At 43.6% G+C, this 19209-nt stretch overlaps 2 protein-coding genes and 1 long non-coding RNA gene across 6 annotated transcripts in view; 2 read left to right on the top strand and 1 right to left on the bottom strand.

Annotated features, from left to right (window-relative positions):
• The window catches only part of LOC147021891 (uncharacterized), a 60112-nt gene extending 56600 nt beyond the window's left edge, over positions 1-3512 (top strand). For both annotated transcript variants that reach the window (XM_085892319.1, XM_085892318.1), the window contains exon 6: positions 1941-3512. In XM_085892319.1, the coding sequence (XP_085748445.1) occupies positions 1941-1980 (40 nt within the window). In that variant the 3' untranslated portion in view covers positions 1981-3512. The remainder of the gene's footprint in view (positions 1-1940) is intronic.
• Positions 3416-4715, bottom strand: LOC147021890 (uncharacterized). The gene is made up of 2 exons (XR_015060987.1): positions 3607-4715; positions 3416-3512 (listed from the first exon to the last, which is right to left on the bottom strand). It is a non-coding gene; the product is annotated as an uncharacterized LOC147021890 (long non-coding RNA).
• Positions 4716-17007: 12292 nt separating this feature from the next.
• Positions 17008-19209, top strand: part of NUP42 (nucleoporin 42) — a 64981-nt gene continuing 62779 nt past the window's right edge. For 2 of the 3 annotated variants that reach the window (XR_015060986.1, XM_085892316.1), the window contains exon 1: positions 17008-17350. Coding sequence is in view for 2 of the 3 variants with exons in the window: in XM_085892316.1 (XP_085748442.1) it covers positions 17245-17350 (106 nt within the window). In the remaining variant the exon portion in view is untranslated. The remainder of the gene's footprint in view (positions 17351-19209) is intronic. The other variant, XM_085892317.1, reaches the window with a different exon arrangement.

Here is a 19209-nt window from a genome sequence, read left to right as displayed (position 1 = left end):
TTGTGATTCTGACACTAGATGTCTCAGTGCTGTGTTAGGGCTGACAGAATGGCCTAGAGGTACGCACATTCACCGCTAAGCTGTCTGTCCTGGGTTTGAATCCTGACCCAGCTATAAACTGTCATCCCAGTGTTTCATAAGCAGGGTGATATATCAATGTGTGTGCCGTCCATTGGATGGATGTTAAACGGGTTTCCTGTCTCCCTGCATGTGTTGGTGGACATTAAAGATCCCATGGTGCCCTTCGCAAAGCTATTGCGAGCACCATAGCCAAATTCTTGTCCTACCCAACAGAGGACATTGCATCAGTAGCACAGGCACACCCATGCCAATGAAGCTACCCCACAACCTTGTGCTGCATGCAAACGAAGTACTATGTTAGTCAAGAGGGCAGCACAACATTATCAGTGCTGTGAAGCGTTGGAGATGAGAGTTGGGATGACTGACTGACGAGATGAGATGACTGGAAATGAGAGTAGGGTGCACCATTATCATCCGGTCAATGGAGTACCGTCACAAAGGGTCACCAGGCCCAACTGGACTCCATCAGATTTTCATTTCTTCCCCAAACTTGAGGAACTCCTTCGTGGAGACCATTTTTCTTCCAAAGATGATCTCAAGGCCACTGTGAAGCACTGGCTAAATCAGCAGGATGCAGTTCTATCGTGATTGAATCACAAAACTCCATGAACATTGGCAGAAAATGTGTGGACCGTAGTGTTGATTGTGGTAAGAAATAAGTTGATTGATGTGGACCGAATAAAGATTGACATTAGTATCTGTCTTCATTTAATTCAAATATCTTTGCCTGGTTTGGAGAAAAAGGGAGGGAGGAATAACTTTTCAGCATACCCTCACATGTTCTAAATATTTTACACGAGCAAGGTTACCCGGCGTTGCCCGGGTTTTGGGGGGGGGGGGTACTGAGAAGTGTGAGAAGCAGGAGAGCTGGCAGGGCTGAGAATGGGGCAGGCGGATTGGGGGCAGGAGAACCGACAGGTGAGTGTGAGGCGGAAATTGTGCAGGGGACAAGAGAGCCAGAACACCAGTGGTTAAAGGAGTCTTAAGGGAACACCAGTGGGTAAACGGGTCTTGAGGGTTTTTGGGTCTTAAATGTCTTTAAGGTCTTAAGTTTCTTTCAGGTCATTGGGGTGTTAAGGGTCTTTGAGGTCTTAAAGGGTCTTTGGGGTCATGCAGTTCTTAAGTGTCTTTGAAGTCTTAAGGGTCTTTGGGATCTTAAGGGTCGTCAATGTCTTCCAGCTCGAAAGGGTCTTGGGGGGGTCTTTAGTGTCTTCAAAAGACTTAAAGGTCTTAAGATGTCTTCACAGTCTTCGGGGACTTCAAGAGTCTTTGGGATCTTAACCGTCTTTGGGGTTCAAAGGGTCTTTGGGGTATTCAGCGTTTTAAGGTGTCTTAACTGTGTTCGGGGGAAGTCAATGGTCTAAAGGGTCTTATGGGTCTTTGAGGTCTTATCTCCTAAGCATTTAAAAAGTCTTCTTTCAAGCATGTTAAAAAATATAGGTCTTATCGTTGTTCAGGGTCTTTAAAGGGTGAGGTTGTGGGTGAAAATACACTTTGGAGAATGCCCGGGTCGGACTTGGTCTGTGTGGCAAATTTGGTGTTATCAGGTTCAGCGGTCCTTGCAAAAAACACAGACAGACCGACAGACAGACCGACAGACAGACCGACAGACAGACCGACAGACAGACAGACAGACAGACAGACAGACAGACATCCGATGAATCTTATTTATTAGATGTATTAAATAAACTACACGTAAATTTCATATTATAATGAGATGTGAACTTTTGATAATGGAATAGACTCGTACTCAAGATAACTTTTAACTACAGCAAACATAGTTAAGATGATAATGGCTGCAACTATTCAAAAATGAAAGTGATGATGCTAATTTCTTGTTGTTGTTGTTCACATTGCAGGCACCACTCAGTGTGCAGGAGAGTGTGGCTTCTTGTTTAAAGGTCATAAAGAACTTGACGATACAGGACACGGGTTCTTTTTTGAGTTATGATGGTGAAGTTCTCCCATGGTAACTCTTGTGACGTCAACGTTTTGCTCTTGGAAGAAGGTCGACACGAATTTAAATATCTCGTGATTTTGGAACATAGTTTCATGCTGGGCAGCAGCGCTTTACCTTGTGTTTATTTTTGATTTTTAAATTTTTTTATTCAACGTAATCATTATGCATATACTGCACTACAATGGTGAGACAAATAACAATCTTGAAAATTATCTTTCAGGTGAATTAATGAAAGCATTGCAAATTATTCTAATCTCTTGGTTTTCAATTCAGTGTACTGCAAATGCTTGTGGTATTTGAAAAGTGATAGTTTGCTCATGTTTAACTCCTCGTTTTAATCCATGTGTGCGTTGTGAGTTTTTAAGGGAAATTTATTTTTAACTAGCAACTACAACCTGTCACTTTGCTGATGGGGACAATAAAGGGGGGGGGGGAGAAAGAGGGAGAGTGAGAGGGGGGGAGAGTAGGTAGAGAGGATGAAGAAGGGGGAACCAAGGTCGAGGAGGGAAGAGTGACACCTCAACCAAACGTTCCTATTCACAGAGGGAGGGGTGCGTGAGTGAGAGAGAGAGAGGTGTGGGAGGAGAGTGCTGCATTTTATGAGGAGGGGACACTGAGAGAGAAGGGTGGTGGAGCGGGGTGGGGGGGGGGAGAGGAAACCAGACAGGTGTGGGGTTAGCAAAGAGCTGGATATGTGACGCCTAATGACCGAATACGAAAAAAAAGTGTCAGAACAGCTGTACACACAATGACACAACAGAATTTGTAAAGTAATCCACTGGCACATCTGAAAAAACTTTGATATTCCAATTCCAGAAAATTTGTGGGAAAATGAAGCACAAGCAATCACTGAAAACATTGAAGTTCCGCTCACGCACGACCTAATGATCCCATCGAGCGTGGACAATGAAAACAAAGCATTGCGACCAAATATCATACTTGGGTACAAGAAAAGAGAAGAAGGCATTGCTAAGTGAGGTATCACAACCAGTGATATTTGGTGAAACGATGCAGAAATCAAGAAAATGACCAAATACCAAGACCTCAAGAATGAAGTGAACCCCTGGAAGCTGAAGAATACCAAAATTGTACCAGTGATAGTTGGAGCCACAGGAATGATGACAAAGAACCTCAAATAGATATTAAAATCCATCTCTGGGAATCGTACTACAAACAACCAACAGTTGGAAGCTGTCTGGGGCTCAGTGACGATCCTGACGAGAGCTCTCGGCACAAAACTTTGAGAACAGAAAACTTCACAGCTTGATTCATGAATCATGGCTCCTTACCAAAATGAAGGTGAATATTTTGAGCCCACCTTGGGAGAACTCCATTCCACATTCTGAAACCCACATATGCACACACACACACACACACACACACACACACACACACACACACACACACACACACACACACACACACACACACACACACACACACACACACACACACACACACACACTGAGACCTGGGTGGGCTCTATTCCACTTTCTGTAACCCATATATGCAGACACACACACACACACACACACACACACACACACACACACACACACTGAGACCTGGGTGGTCTCTATTCCACTTTCTTTAACCCATATATGGAGATACCAACCAACCAAACACACACACACACACAATGGTATATACTTCGAGACCTGGGAGAGATCCGTTCCACCTTCTGAAACCTGCATATGCAAAAAAACTTCAGCTTGGTCCGTGGATCATGACCCCTTAACAAAATGAAGGTGGCTATTTGAGCTCACCCTTGGAGGACTCCATTCCATAATTCCACATTCTGAAACCCTAAATGTAGACACAGACACAGACACAGACACAGACAAAGACACACACACATTGCCTTTTATTAGTATAGAAGATAGATTATATCAGCAATGTTGGATTTGACTCGGTCATTTCTATTTTTCTGAACTCAGACACAGGATGCAAAGTCTGTGTTCAAGTCACAAAGGGAGGAGTCGAACGCAATAAAGTCCAAAGAAATGAATACTGTACTCTACTTACAAAGTCCATGAAATATTCCCCAATACCTCAGGATTAATGCTATTAATTATCTCAAAGGATGCAAAAACACTGTATGTGAGATATCAGTGATATCATTGTGTTTGTTTCGCAGATTTCTTCAGATATGACTGATTTGTCTTGTAAGAGGAAACATTTTACGTGACCATGTGCTATATTTTTCTTGCATTATACAACAATGGAAAAAAACAATGTAATGATACACAATACACATTCTAGCTCATCAAATAATTTCACAAATTCCAGCTCATCCAAGACTTTAGCAACAGAATTTTAGTCTCTGTGAAGTTGAGTGTCTCTCTGTGTCCGTGACACGATAAACATTGCATTCTATCAACTAAAGGCTGAAAAGAGTTGTTGTTTTTTTACCACCATGGGATACAAGGTGTGGCCAAAGTTCTGAGCATTAGCCTCTCATCAAAACAACAACTAAAAAGGTCAGAGGAATAATAGATTTTGTCACAGACAGTAATTTGTTGGAATTAGACAATTAGGATAGGTTTTCATAGTAATTGATAAATGTATGCTAACTGCCATGATGCCAAATAAAGCTGACATTTTGGCCATTACCTGTTCATCAGAGTAAAATAGGGAAATTATGGTGCAGAGATTATTTTTCTCTGTATTGTTGGGCTGGTGGAAGTTTGAAAGGGGGGGGGGAGTAAAGGATTGAAGGGAAGCTTGATCGATGATGTGGTGTTGAGGGTGAGTCATTAATGAAGGCCTGTTGAAGAGTGGCTGAGGATTAATTGGGGTGGTGGTTGGAGAGGAACAGGTGGGGGTGGGGGGGGGAGCAGTGCAAAGCCACATTTGGTCGCCATGGTCATGGCAACATGGGCTGTGTGGGGTGAGGCATTACTCCGAAGAAGCAACAATTGTTCAAATTTCCACAGCGCTTGTTCTTGATGACTTCTTGCAACCACTGCATTTCATCAACATGTTCTTCATGACCAAATTAATTACTATATTTTGGAACGTTGTCAGTTGTAATCATCCCTGCACTGTCCCAAAAAACATTAGCCATGACCTTTCCAAGCTGGTAACTTTTTTTGAACTTCTGGGAAGGCAAAGTTTTCTGCCATAATATGTGCTTCAATTGCATTGTCTGCTGTTTCATATTAGGACCAAAGTGGTAAACCCATGACTCATTTAGATCAAGTCACAATCATGCTCGTGAAGTTGATTGCAGGGTTCGCAGAAAAATCTCTCAATATTATCCTTGTAAAGGTCATGTTGAGCCCTTATCTTATCAGCAGTCACCATTCTGGGCACCCATCTTAACAAAACCTATTTCATGCCAATGTTTTGATGATGGAGTACAATGACAATGTGCTTATGTCAAATGTCTCAACTGTGTACTTTAATATTGACTTGTGATCTATTACTAAAATTAAAAGGGCACTCAGTAGAGCGCATACCTCCACCACGCCATGCCTGATCCACGAGAACATATCGAGCCCAATACATTTTTGAAATATCATGCCGTACAGTACTATATTGTTTTTGGCCCTATCTCTCAATGGTGAAGAATAACTTTGATAAATTAAATAATTCTCGTATCCAGATCCGGAGTCGGATCTTCACCAACATCGAAACAATTCATCCTTCTGACACACCCAACCTGTTCACAAAGTTTCATCCGAATCCGTCTACAACTTTTCCAGATATTGTGCTATAGATCATTTTTGGCCCTGTCTCTCAATGGTGAAGAATCACTTTAAAAATTCTCGTAGTCAGATCTGGATCCGGATCTTCACCAAAATCTAATCAGTTCGTCTTTGTCACACACCGAACCTGTCCACAACATTTCGTCCACAACTTTTTGAGATATCCTGTACACAAACAGACAAACAGACAGAAAGGGGTGAAAAAAATCACCTCCTTCACCTTCGGTGGCGGAAGTAATGACAGTTGTAGGCTCTTTGGCTGTCTATCCGTGTGTCCATCACACTTTATTCTAAAGGGTTTATGATGTCTTAGAATAATAATAAAAAAATTATACAGATGGAAACTGATTATTCAATTTACTTGGTTGGAAAATAATTGATTGATTTGTAACAAAAATTTGTGTCCATTTCATCACAAAAATGCCTGTTCCAAAAGCCCTCCTTTCTCGGAAGAAAGAAGAACAATCTGGATTTTGAGCTTTAATGTTGCGGTTGCAACAATATGGCAGCAGGAACCCTTTAGAATAAAGGGTGATGGACACGGAAGGAGCCTACAAGATTGTACACAGTATCGTAATATTTCTCAAAGCAAAAGAAAAATATGTAAAAGTACATGGAAGGAGCATATGAACAACAACAACCACAGCCACAACGACAGCAACAGCAATTACGTGTTGTGAAGATTTTTTTTTCATGTGTTTCACTTCATTTTCCATCCTCTTTGAGACTCACAGATATGCAAAATGTCTGTGAAGGGCAAAATGCTATCTTTTCTTTAAACCCAATCAGCAAAGCAACAGGTACTGTCGGTATGGCGAGTTCACAAAATCATAACGACCGCATCAACCTTTTCTGATGTCGTGGCCTCTTTGGACACATGCTGACCTTGGCTTATCTTATGTGCTGATCCGCTCTCGCATAAATTCATCTACACAGTTGTTTTTTTCCAGTGATATGCAAAGGGTCATCATCCTCTAGTTTTGTCACCAAGCCCTCTGGCATTTCCAATTTTTATGAAGGTATTTAATCACTGCTCTAATTTCAGTCTTCATTTTTTCAAAGCTCGTTGACTGACTCATGCCAGCACTTTTATACAAGCTGGCACATTACCTGTAGGGTGATTGCGTCACCTCTCTCTCCAGTCACACACACACACACACACACACACACACACACACACACACACACACACACACACACACACACACACACACACACACACACACACACACACACACACACACACACACGGCTCATTTCATAGTATAGATGTCCTCGAAACATAAACAAAATCAAGCATCATTTGCTAAGCTGCAGCTGTGCTGCCCATATAGTGCCCCCTGTATGTTAAAGTAGGAATTTGTAATTTGGTCTGGGTGACGGTGATAACTCGACTACTCTTTCTTTTTTGTCGAAGTGGTATTTTGATACGCGTCTTGTCGAGGTGAAGTTAACAGGATCCGAGATGCCATTGCATACAAAAGGAAAAGAGCCCAAGCCCAGCGAGTAATGAAATGAGCTAAAGACTGCTTTTTGGTGTTGCTATGTGGACTCAGAGCAGAAACATCCATTTTACAGGCCGACAACTTCAGGCTGATATTTGGAGGATCAAGCAATGGGCCCAAAAACGGGGATGATTCTGGTCCCAAGTCCAAATTCATCATTTTCACCTACAAAAGGAAGGTCAAGGACATATCATTAACAGTCAATGGAACATCCTCAAAACTTCCTCGAACGTGTCCTTTTTCAGAATTACCTTTGAGAAGGACTTAATTTGGAACTTCCATATTAAAAAGAGAACCCCTGATAAATGTGTAAGAGGCCTTAATCTCATTCCAAGCCTATCCGGTACAACTTAGGGAGCTCATCAGGAAAGTCTCATAGTCTTATAAAAGCCTGTATTTGCTCTCACCACAAAACACTTCACTCCGGAAAACACACTAGTGTGTGTCGGGGTGGTGCTGAGGTGTCGTCTACCAGATGGCAGTCTCCTCTGGGTAACCTGATACGGTCCTTTTGGGTGGGTTGCAGTACTGTCCTATCCCTAAAAGATGGGGATGGCATCTGGCATCTGCATTTGCATGAGGCACCTGGAGTACCAGCGGAATGTGGATGCAGCGATGCACTGTGGCACATGTTCCCAATGTGTGTACGTGTCTGCTCTAATTTGACTACAGCAGCCAAGCCTTCCAGGATATGTCCAAAACCATCTGCAAAAAATAATAAAATGGAAACCATTGAGTCCAAAACACTTTGTGTATGTCTGAGGGGTCTTTAAAAGCACTCCGGTTTCTACCCTTCTTGTGGAAGCTGGTGAGATGCCTTTGCCTCTCCGCTGGGAAGTTTCCAGATTGAAATATTGGGCTAAGAATTTATTCTGTGGATAACCATCCAGTTAAAGCTTTGTTTTTAGACTGTTGGAAAACCAAAAGCTCGACAGAAACTCTGATTCACTACCTTTTGGACTTGTGTGTATGAGGGCAGCCAAAGAAATGGGTTTGGAATTTTTACCTGTAAATTCCCCGAATAAAGTGGCAATTTGCCCCTCCCCCCTCCCCCTGGCCCCTCATACTCTACAACACTGCAAGCCTCTCATATCCACCTTGATCTATGGGGTAAAACTGTCAGGGAAAGCCCAGTTGTTACATGTAACCTGGCGGTCAAATATATCCACACGGTTTGTAGTCAATCCTTACACACCTACACAGACGGTTCGAAAGACTCCTCACGAGTGAGAACAGCTGCTGCTATTTGCATCCCAGATGTCAAGGTGATAAAATTGGTTCAACTCTCTTATTACCTTTCAGTATTTTTGGTTGAGCTCTTCACCATTACTTTGGCTCTGGAGTGGATGATTGACTTTAACCTCTTCAGCACAGCCATATTTTCTGATTCTCTCTCCGCTCCGAAGGCGTTGGAGACCCTACCATTTGGAGGCAGGTACAGTCTGGTTCTTGAGGTCCTACATCTATTAATATCACCAATATGTGACTTTTAAAATGACGTAATCCGTCCCAGAATGTTCAGCGCATGGAGACATCATGCAAGTGGCTCACAAATATTCTAGCAACTAGGGGATTCATGGCAGCCAAACATATATTGTGTGTGCAAGATGAGGATTGTGACCTAAAATGATTCACAAAGCTTCTAACAGAACCATCAAATACTTGAAAATGTACCTGTGAGAAAGGGGTGTGCCTCTGCACAACGAAAGAGTTGGAGACCTTTCTGAACTTGCCCAAAAAGCTGATAGCTTGCATCCTGCAAACTTGCATCCTTACATCCCCATCCTGCGAACTCCCAAGGCCATGCACATTGGTGCAAGGCTTGAAGATTCATAGATGGGGGCATTCTACCCAAACTTTCGATCATCGCTGCCAGTAAGTGGACTTTGAACTTTACGACATTACGCCATGTGAACATGATGGGCTTCGTGATTTATTTAATGGCCATCTGCTACAGAAAAGACGACGCCGCCATTCTGAACATGAAGGCAAACTTTGCAGAGGGAGACACCATGTCTGGTTTGGTTGCTTCTTAACACCGATGGAAGGTTATATCTGGGGCTTGTGAATGCACAGGGGAAGCTTAAGATGATGATATTTACTATTAATCATGTTTGAGTGAGAGGAGGGGGGTGGAGTTGGAGTAAGAGCTGTATTATAAACATTTTTATTTTTGGTTTCTGGGGCTGCAAGATATGACCAATTATTCTCCTTCTCATCCTTGAATTAGCAGCATCTTTTATTCAAGCTTATGTTTTCATTATACTTATTAGTTTATACTTACAAGAGAACTCACCATAACCTATGACCAAACAAATACACACTGCTCTCAGGACCGGTAGGGTTACATCTTACCTACATAGTTGAGACCACAATGTCCGAGTCTTAGCCTGTAGAAGATTACCTGCTCTCTTCGGGAGAGCCCAGACCCGATGCAGACGATTCAACCAAAGAGTGGAACTTAAAGCAGAATCTCCTCTTGTTGGAGGTCTCCACTGAAATTGCCATTTCTTGTCAATCTGACTCCTAATTTGAGGAGAAAGTTCTGACTGGCAGAGTGCGATTTGGGTCCTGCGAAATTATATGAGATTTTTGCATCTATTGGTAAAAGGAGAAGTGCCCATCCGTGTGTGTGCGTGTTAAATCCCCTGCCACCGCTCACTTGTACTAAAAGGAAATGGGAGGAACTCAACACCTCTCATCCACCGATATTTGTCATCGTAAATCCGATTTACATTTAGGAACAGAACGATTATGGTGAACCAATTGTCGTATATTGGAGGGGCTCCTTGACCCGGGCTGGATTCTTGCCAAAGTGGGCAATGAGGCCTGTGATCAGGCAGCCAAACACGCTCTCAGATCGGATTTTGAAACCCAAATCGCACTCTGCCACTCAGAACCTTCTCCTCAAATTAGGAGTCAGATTGACAAGAAATGGCAATTTCAGTGGAGACCTCCAACAAGAGGAGATTCTGCTCTTAGTTTCACCCTTTGGTTGAATCGTCTGTATATGGTCTGGGCTCTCCCGAAGAGAGCAGGTAATCTTCTACAGGCTAAGACTCGGACATTGTGGTCTCAACTATGTCGGTAAGATGTTACCCTCCCGGTCCTGCGCGAAGCGTAAGGTTCCCAAAAATTTGGAACACTTTTTTTATGCAATGTTGTCTGTGTGGGGAATCTATGGGTGTGTTGTATTAGCAAGCGGCTTGCTATCGCTTGCAAAGCCAGTCATTCCGTAGCAACCTCTTTGCAAGCCGCTCGCCTTGCTGTGGAGCAGGCGATTTAGAGAGGAGATTCGTGATGTTAGCATAAGTGGCGACACATGTCGGATTCAAAAAGACACTGCAACCAATGAAATGTTCAGAGGCATACCCCTGTTATGTATACTCATAATCTATTGTCTATTCCATACATAATGGGCTTCATGATTTATTGAATGGACTCTCCAGTCATTTATGTCTGTCCATCTGTCTGTGGGAAAAGTTACACTACGTATTTAAGTTTCTTAATTTCGTACTGTTTGAATGAACATAAAGTCAGTTGCACCATGACTCCGTCTATTAATTACGTACCTTTTAAACTTTTAGAGCCACGGAACCAAAGGGCTTTTAGACACCTTGAGCCTTCAGACATCCTGAGCCTTTAGACTCAAAAATTATGTACCTATTAAACCATTAGAGCCAAAGGTCCAAAGGGTTCGAAGCAGTCTAAAAGGTCTCCAGTTTAGACCTTTTTGACTGCTTCGACACCTTTGGACCCTTTAGACCTTTATACGCCTTGAAAACCCAGAGACTCAAGGACCCCTTAATACCTTTTTTTACCTTTTAAATTATTTAGACTCCTTTAGGCCCTAACTACTATTGGAACATACCTTAGGAACTTTTGAACTTTTAATACCCTTATAGACCCCTTCGACCTATGTGACGCTTTACACATTGACACCCTTTCGACAACTTAGGGTGAGACCCTTTAGACCTGCAGAACTTTAAAGACCTTTACGCCCCTTCAGACCCCTTCGACACTTCAGACTCCTTTTGCACGTTAGACCCCATAGACCACTAAGACCTTTTCAACCCCTTTCGATCCTTACTAATATTGGAACATACCGCCACGTGCATGTGCAGTGTGTGCCGCCCTGGTAAATAAACATGGAGCTTCGACTTCTGTGGTGTCTGGCCTTTCACTCGCAATCCTTCAGATTCGCCACAATTGGCGACGAGTTTAGTGCTTTGCCAAGATGGCATTGCTCACTGTGGCGTCCGTGGGGATTCTGGTGGAGTACCAGCCGGACGAGGACTGGGAAGACTTTGCTGATCGATTGGGACAAAACTTCATTACTAACAAGATGGCGGCGGCAGGAGATGCTGATGGTCGCCGGGCCGTTCTGCTCACAGTGTGTGGTAAAACAACATGTGCCATGATGAAGGATCTGGTAACTCCCAATAAACCGAAGGACAAAACCTTCGATGAACTGATCGAGATTGTGGCCAGACACCACAAGCCGAAACCCTGGAAAATCGTGTCCCGGTTCAAGTTCTACACTCATGGGAGGAAGGAAGGTCAGTCGGTGTGTGAGTTTGTTGCTGACCTTCGCAGATTGGCTGAACATTGTGAATTCGGTGCCACGTTAGATGATGTTGAGACGTTTTCGTCATTGGTATCAATGAGGAGACGATCCTCCGGAAATTGTTGGTTGTTCCCGATGTGGATCTGACTAAAGCTGTGTCAATCCCAACTGCCTGCATGACTACGGATGAGGAGCTGCGTGTTATCAGCGGCAGAGAGCGAGACTCTCAGCCGAGTTCATGCATTGATGTGAACAAACTGAGCTCATCATCATCAGCTGTGAAGCCCAGATATCCTCAATTTCACAGATCTGCTCAACACATCACCTCGTTTCATAATGTGTGGATCGTCGGGTTCTCCCACAGGTAAACCGTGTTGGCGTTGTGGGGGCAGGCACTTACCCCACCTGTGTCATTTCAAACATTGCTCCTGTCATAACTGCGGGAAACTTGGCCATCGATGCAAGATGTGTCGCCAGACATCCCAACACGGTACGAATCGCCACATGATCGGTTTGGCCATGCCAGTGATCGGTGGTGAAGCAATACCTCCTACTTCAAAGGAGCTTGATTTGCTCAGTTTGACGGATAAAAGCAAACCCATTGTGGTGGATGTCAGGGTGAATCACATTGCCATGGAGATGGAGCTGGACACCGGGACCAGCCAGTCAATCATGAGTTCTGTAACTTTCAACAGGCTGTTTAGCCAGGAGACAGCGAGACCGGTACTCAGACTGGTGAATGCCAAGTTGCGAACTTACACCAATGAACTGATACCTGTGATTGGTAGTGCAGAGGTCAAGGTCACCTACAATGATGTGTCACGGAAACTACCCTTGTGGATCATTCAGGGAAATGGGCCAACATTGTTTGGGCGTTATTGGCTTGAATTCATCAAACTTGATTGACCTGTGATCAAATTGATGGCTTGTGATGTTAATCACAATGCCATTCTTGACAAATACCCCTCAGTGTTTGAAGGTGGTGTCGGCACTTTTAAAGGTGTTAAAGCCAAAATCTATGTGGATGGTAGTGCTAAGCCAATCTTTTTTAAAGCGAGGTCTGTACCTCACATGATGCGTCCAAAGGTCGAGGCAGAGCTCGACCGCCTGCAGATGGAAGGTGTTATCAGTCCTGTTGAGTTCAGTGATTGGGCATGTCCAATTGTTCCTGTATTAAAGTCAGTTGGTTGTGTTCGGATTTGTGGTGATTACAAAACAACAATCAACAGGTATTCCAAACAGGACCATGTCCTCTGTCCGAGGCAGATGATTTGTTCGCTACGCTTTCTGGTGGAAAGAAGTTTTGCCGCCTGGATTTGGAATCTGCTTATACTCAGATATTGCTTGATGAGGACTCCAAGAAGTATACATGTTGTAACACTCACAAGGGGTTGTTTGTTTGTAACGGCTGTCCTTTCGGAATCAAATCAGCCGCTGCTATATTTCAAGGCAATATGGAGAATCTGCTGAAAGCAATTCCAAATGTAGTCGTGTTTCAAGATGATGTGTTGATCACCGGCCGCAATGATGCTGAACATTTGTGTCACCTTGAGGCGGTTCTCAAACGTCTTGTTGATGCCGGTGTTAAGGTGAAATGTGACAAATGTCGATTTATGTTACCCCAAGTGGAATTTCTCAGTAGTATTGTCAGTGCTGATTGTTTCAGACCCAGCAGATCCAAGACGGAAGATATCAAGGATGCTTCGACTCCTGCGAACACGACCGAGCTCAAAGCTTTCCTGGGTATGTTGAACTATGACTGTAACTTTCTTCCAAATCCGAGCACCGTCCTTGAGCCTTTCCACACACTCCTTCGTAAATGTGTTGAATGGTGATGGTGTACGCAGTTTAGCAAGGCGTTTGCTGAGGCAAAACGGTTGCTGTGTTCATCTAAAGTGTTGGTGTACTACGATACTGCTAAACCACTGGTTCTCAACTGTGATGCCTCATCTTATGGCATTGGCTGTGTGACAGCAACATAATGACGGTATACTACAGCCTGTAGCCTATGCATCACGCATTTGTCAGCAGCGGAGCGTAACTTCTCTATGATTGAAAAAGAAGCTCTCGCATGAATTTTTGGTGTAACAAAGATGCATGAGTATCTCTTCTGTCGACAATTTGAACTTGTAACCGACCACAAACCATTGCAATCCCTGTTCAATGAGAGTAAGAGAATTAACCTGCAGGCCTCCACATGCATTCAGCGTTGGGCTGAGAAGTTAGTAGCCGATGACTATTCTATAAGGTATCGTCCTGGTAGTGAGAATTTCTGTGCTGATGCTTTGAGATTACCACAACCAGTTAACGTGGGTAATGCACCTGTACACATAGAAATCTTTCTGGCAATGAGTGTGTTTGACTGTCATAATGCTCCAATCACTTCCAAACAAATTTAACAATGGACAACTGTGGACTGGACCCTTTATATGGTCAAACAATGTGTTATCAGTGGCACATGGTCAACTGCATCCAATTAATTCCACGACAAATTGAGGCCATACCTCGCTCGTAAAAATGAGTTGTCTTTACAGTCTGGTTGCCTGCTGTGGGTCAGCAGGGTCATTGTACCGCCCAAAGGTCGAAACATGGTGTGATGAGCTACATGAATCACATCCAGGGATTGTAATCATGAAGTCAATTGCCAGGAGCCATGTTTGGTGGCCGGGTATAGATGAAAACCGAGAGAGCTACGTTCGCCCTTGCTCCGTGTGTCAGGCGACTGCCCTGAACTCACCTGAGGCACCGCTTCACATGTGGTCCTGCCCTTCCAAACCACCATGGTCTCGAATTCACATCAATTACGCTGGTCCATTCTTAGGGAAGTTGTTTTGGTTGTTATCGATGCTCATTCAAAGTGGATTGAATGTTTAGCCTTATCATCCTGAACTAGCGAAATCACGGTTGAAAGTTTACTTGCCATGTTTGCCACTCATGGTTTGCCAGATTGTGTAGTTGGTGATAATGGCTCATGTTTCACGAGTGCTGTGTTTCAGGATTTCATGAAACAAAATGGTGTCAAGCACAATCGCAGTGCTCCCTTCAAACCTGCTTCGAATGGTCAGGCTGAAAGAGCTGTCCAGGTGATCAAGAATGGTCTCAAAAAGGCAAACGACGGTTCTTCTCTGCAAACCAAGTTATCACATTTGTTATTTACATATTTAGGACACGTCCGCCCACAACCACTGGATGCACACCTGCAGAAAAGATGTTTGGTTGAATGCTAAAGACACGCTTAGACCTCATTCATCCGAATGATTCGTCCAGGGTTGCGGACCACCAGTTTAAACAGAATTGGTGCCATGACAGGACCTCAGTTCCACGTGCCATCAATGTGTTTGATCCTGTTTTTGTGCTGAATCCCGGCCGTGGATCTAAATGGATCACTGGTCGTGTTATAATTCGAATTGGCAACTCTTTATTTATTGTGGAACTGTCCAATGGACAAAGAGTACGTAAACATATTGACCATCTCTGCCTGAGGCATTGTGACCCCAATCCTCCAAACTATATTCAGCCCTTTGAGGGTGATTCCCTGGTGTCTGTTCTGATTGTGAGCCAAGTGCCTGAGCCCACTGAGTCCGAGCCCGATGGTGGTTTGGTGGAGCCTGCTCCTCCTCCTTCCTCTCCATCTCCTCTTGAGGCTGCCGCTGTCGGTGTTCCACAAGAACAGTCGCCCATCTTGCGACGCTCTGCTCGCACATGCAAGGAACCAGGGTGGTTGAATTTGTGATTGATTCTGTGATTGTACCGAGCACCGTTAGTGGAGCAACAGCTAAATATAGCATAACAATTGTGCATTTTGTTTGGGAAAGCACCAAATTTGGCACACCAGTAGCCTATCATATTACGAACAGATTTGGATATTGGGCCATCTCAAATTTTTGATGGCAGTGGAAAATGGCTGCCACAGCCATCAGCAGCTGAATTTGAGATGGCCCAATATCCAAATCTGTTCATAATATGATAGGCTACTAGTGTGCTAAATTTGGTGCTTTCCCAAACAAAATGCACAATTGTTATGCTAAGTTGCCCCACTAGTGGGGCACAATTGTTATGCTAAATATAGCATAACAATTGTGCATTTTGGAGTTTTTGCCTAAGGCTTATCAGCCCCCTCCACTCTTCCAAAAGCTTATCAATGCCAGAAAATGTAATGTTGTTTTTAGTGAAAATCATGAGATGTTTACCATCTCGGTGGCTTGTACTCCTTGGTACCAAGTAAATAATAAAATTATCTGATGTAATGTACTTTCCGTTGTGGACAGTGAATTAATTGTGGCTTTCATTTGAGTAACAGGATTTATATCGAGTAAGTTGACTGCAAGTACAAAATTCTACAACATTCTTAGAGTTAGACCCTTTAGACTCATTATACCCCATTTAAACATACAGACACACACCACACAAACATCAAAAGAGTATTCTTGTAATAATATAAAGATTATACTTTTTTCAGCAAGTAAAGTGTAAACTCTACCCACCCAGAATTTCATGCCTTTTTCGTTACTTCTACTTTTCATCCGAATTATTCAAGATAGACAAACATGGAAACCCCTTCCCCAAAATGTGCAGTAGTAGGGTGCATAGATCAGCTTGGCAGGGGGCTCCTCCCTATAATTCCCCATTCCTTTATTTTTCTTTCCCTCTTCCTCGGACTGTGTATCCACTTCTATTAGATGAAATGAATTGATTTGGAGAAGTTGTCATAAGAGGATCGAGTAAAATTGAAAACTACTGCCAGGAGAGCATTTGTTGGAGCACCACGATGCCATTGTTTACGTGGAGACAACCGTGTTGTTAAACAGTACCGAGCACTCCGTTCCGTTGGAGTGCTTTGAATCAAGCAAGCCGCTTGCTGACGGAATTCAACCCCAGATCTTGGTTTGGTCGACCGGATATACTATTCCGGATGAACCACAATAAACACCCTCGACTCGATGTCCGCAAATCGTTTTTTAAATTGATTTATAAAGAAATGGATCAAACTACAGTATTGAAGGTTTGCCACAACTTGCCAGCTCCGACCGTGCAGCACGCTTACCGGCGTGGCGTATATAGAGCCTCGCAGCTCTGAGAACGTCATTTAAACTAACTATGAAGAAGAAGAATCCTATATGACGTTATTTACATCCGGTTAGAATTGTTTAAATAGACGTGTGCACAGGTTTTTTTTATTTTTATTTTTTTTAGAAGGAGGTTATTCGGTAATATACGTATTGGCAGAATTCAAAACCTTTAAAATAAAATAAAATCGATTGATCACGTGGGGGTATCGGTTGTATCGATGATGCGCAGTTGGTTTGTGCTTGCAAGTCGGCGGAGAAACTCGAACTGTAAGCGCGATTGACGGAGGACAAACGAAAACACCGGAAGGCAAACGAAGACAAGCAAGTGTGAAAGACAAGACCAGGCTTCAGTATGGTCATCTGCTCGTACTTCTTAAGAGGAAGCTGCCGCTTCGGCGAGCGATGCTGGAACGAACATCCGCGGTCTGGAGCGAGGGGTATCCCGCCCAGCACGAGGGGTGAGCGAGTTGGTCGTTTAGTTCTTGTAACTTGTGAGAATAATTTATTTATTACATCGATCTATAATTCCAGCAATCTCTGTGTGTCTGTCTGTCTGTGTCCGCTGTTTCTCGACAACCGCTGGTCCGATCTAATTGAAACTTGCCAGGTGTATTGCTGGGGACCTGAGGATGTGCCTTTTCAAGGTTTGATATTAATCGGACTAGTGCTTCCCAAGTTATGGCCATTTATTTACCAAACCAATGACAAAACACGTTGCTATGACGTCACAATTATTTTTTTTGCACGTACGGGGTGCACGTGAGAGCGAAGGAACGGCCTGTGTGGTTGTTGTTTCTGGCACAAGGTTTGAAAGTTTTTTTTTTATATTTTTTTATTTTTATTTTTGCACGTACGGGCCCGCACTTACCTAAAATGTCAGTGTAGTACTTCACAGCACAGCACTTTGTGGCACACACGCATCCCTCCTCTTCGTCTCATCTTCCAACATCCTGAGCTCGTCCTCTGTTGTTTTTCCATCCTCCTTTGGGGTATTGTATGTAAATGTAACTCCACTGTTTAAGGAAGGCTCCACAGAAGAATTGGAGAACTCTGGGTGCCAGCCTGATTTCATTAGTCGGCACGCATTTACCAAAGGGAAATCATGCAGTTCGATTAAATCGTTTCTGATTGGGTGGATGAAGGGAGGGCATTCGATGTCGGCCTTCGAGACCATAGTTCGACTTCCAAACCTTTTTTTACTGTCCACGACGCAAATTTTAAAATCGCCTTCACCTTGCGTCCCAAATGGTATCGGTACCTACCATTAAACATTGGGGCAATACCCCTGTGCGCTCACCTGGTCGTGGACCACCCACCACCCCACATGGACCACCCATGGACATGGACTACCCACAAAATATGGAACGGAGAAGAAAGTAAATACTTCTTTTTGGGGGGGGGGGGGTAGGCAATCCCCTGCAGAACCCCTAAAACCTCAACCCTCTTTTTTTAATGCTGTGAACAAACTTTAGTCCATCATGGGTGATTAATGATGTCAAGTTTCATTGAAATCGTGTGTGTGGTTTCGGAGAAGAAGATCTGTGCGTTTACCGACAGACTGACTGAATTACTGATACCTCACCTGAACAGTTTTTGTTCCAGGTGAGCTAAAAAATTGGGGGTGGGGTCAAGTAAACACACAGGGCAGTGCCAGGCAGCGAGAGGTAACACTAATGTAGTTTTAGGTTGTGTTTGTAGAGGAATAAATTTTAAATTAAAAGAGGTTGTGTTAACACTACCAGAATCTAGTGAGGTCCCATGTACACTATTGTGTGCAGCTTTTGTCACCACATCTGAGGAAGGACATAGCTGTCATACAGCTGGTGGAGTGTCGGCATTCTAGATCGATTCCAGGGTTTGCAAAACTAAGCTATGAGGAGCAGCTGATGGAGACAGGACCATATATTGGAAAGGAGGTGATTGCATGCGGATATGATTAAGGTGGACAAGATAGGTGCAATGGAATTCTTCAGCAGAGTCAACAGTGTTAGGACCAGGGATCATAGCTTGAAGGTAAAGAAGATGAGAGTTCGGACAGTTTCAAGGAAAGGATCTTTCAGTCGAGAGAGGGTCATGCATAGAATGGTCTCCCCAGAAAGGTCATGATAGTGGAGGGGGTGGATAAGTATAAATGGGAATCGGATAGGTACCTGGACACATTGAAGATCGAAGGGTATGATGATATTGTCAGGACTTGTCAGGAGCTTGGGTGTTGATGCGTGAATATATTTAGATTTGTGAAATGCAAACATGATGGGCCGAATGGGCTCCCCATGTGTTGAAGTTCCTTGTGTTGTGCGCACCTTCAATTTATTTA

This window comes from Eptatretus burgeri, chromosome 8, assembly GCF_056783735.1.
Source record: "Eptatretus burgeri isolate ZD-2024b chromosome 8, Ebu_testis_v1, whole genome shotgun sequence".
Lineage (NCBI taxonomy): Eukaryota > Metazoa > Chordata > Myxini > Myxiniformes > Myxinidae > Eptatretus > Eptatretus burgeri.
Note: the sequence above shows the minus strand (reverse complement) of the source record. Positions and strands in the feature narration are given on the sequence as shown.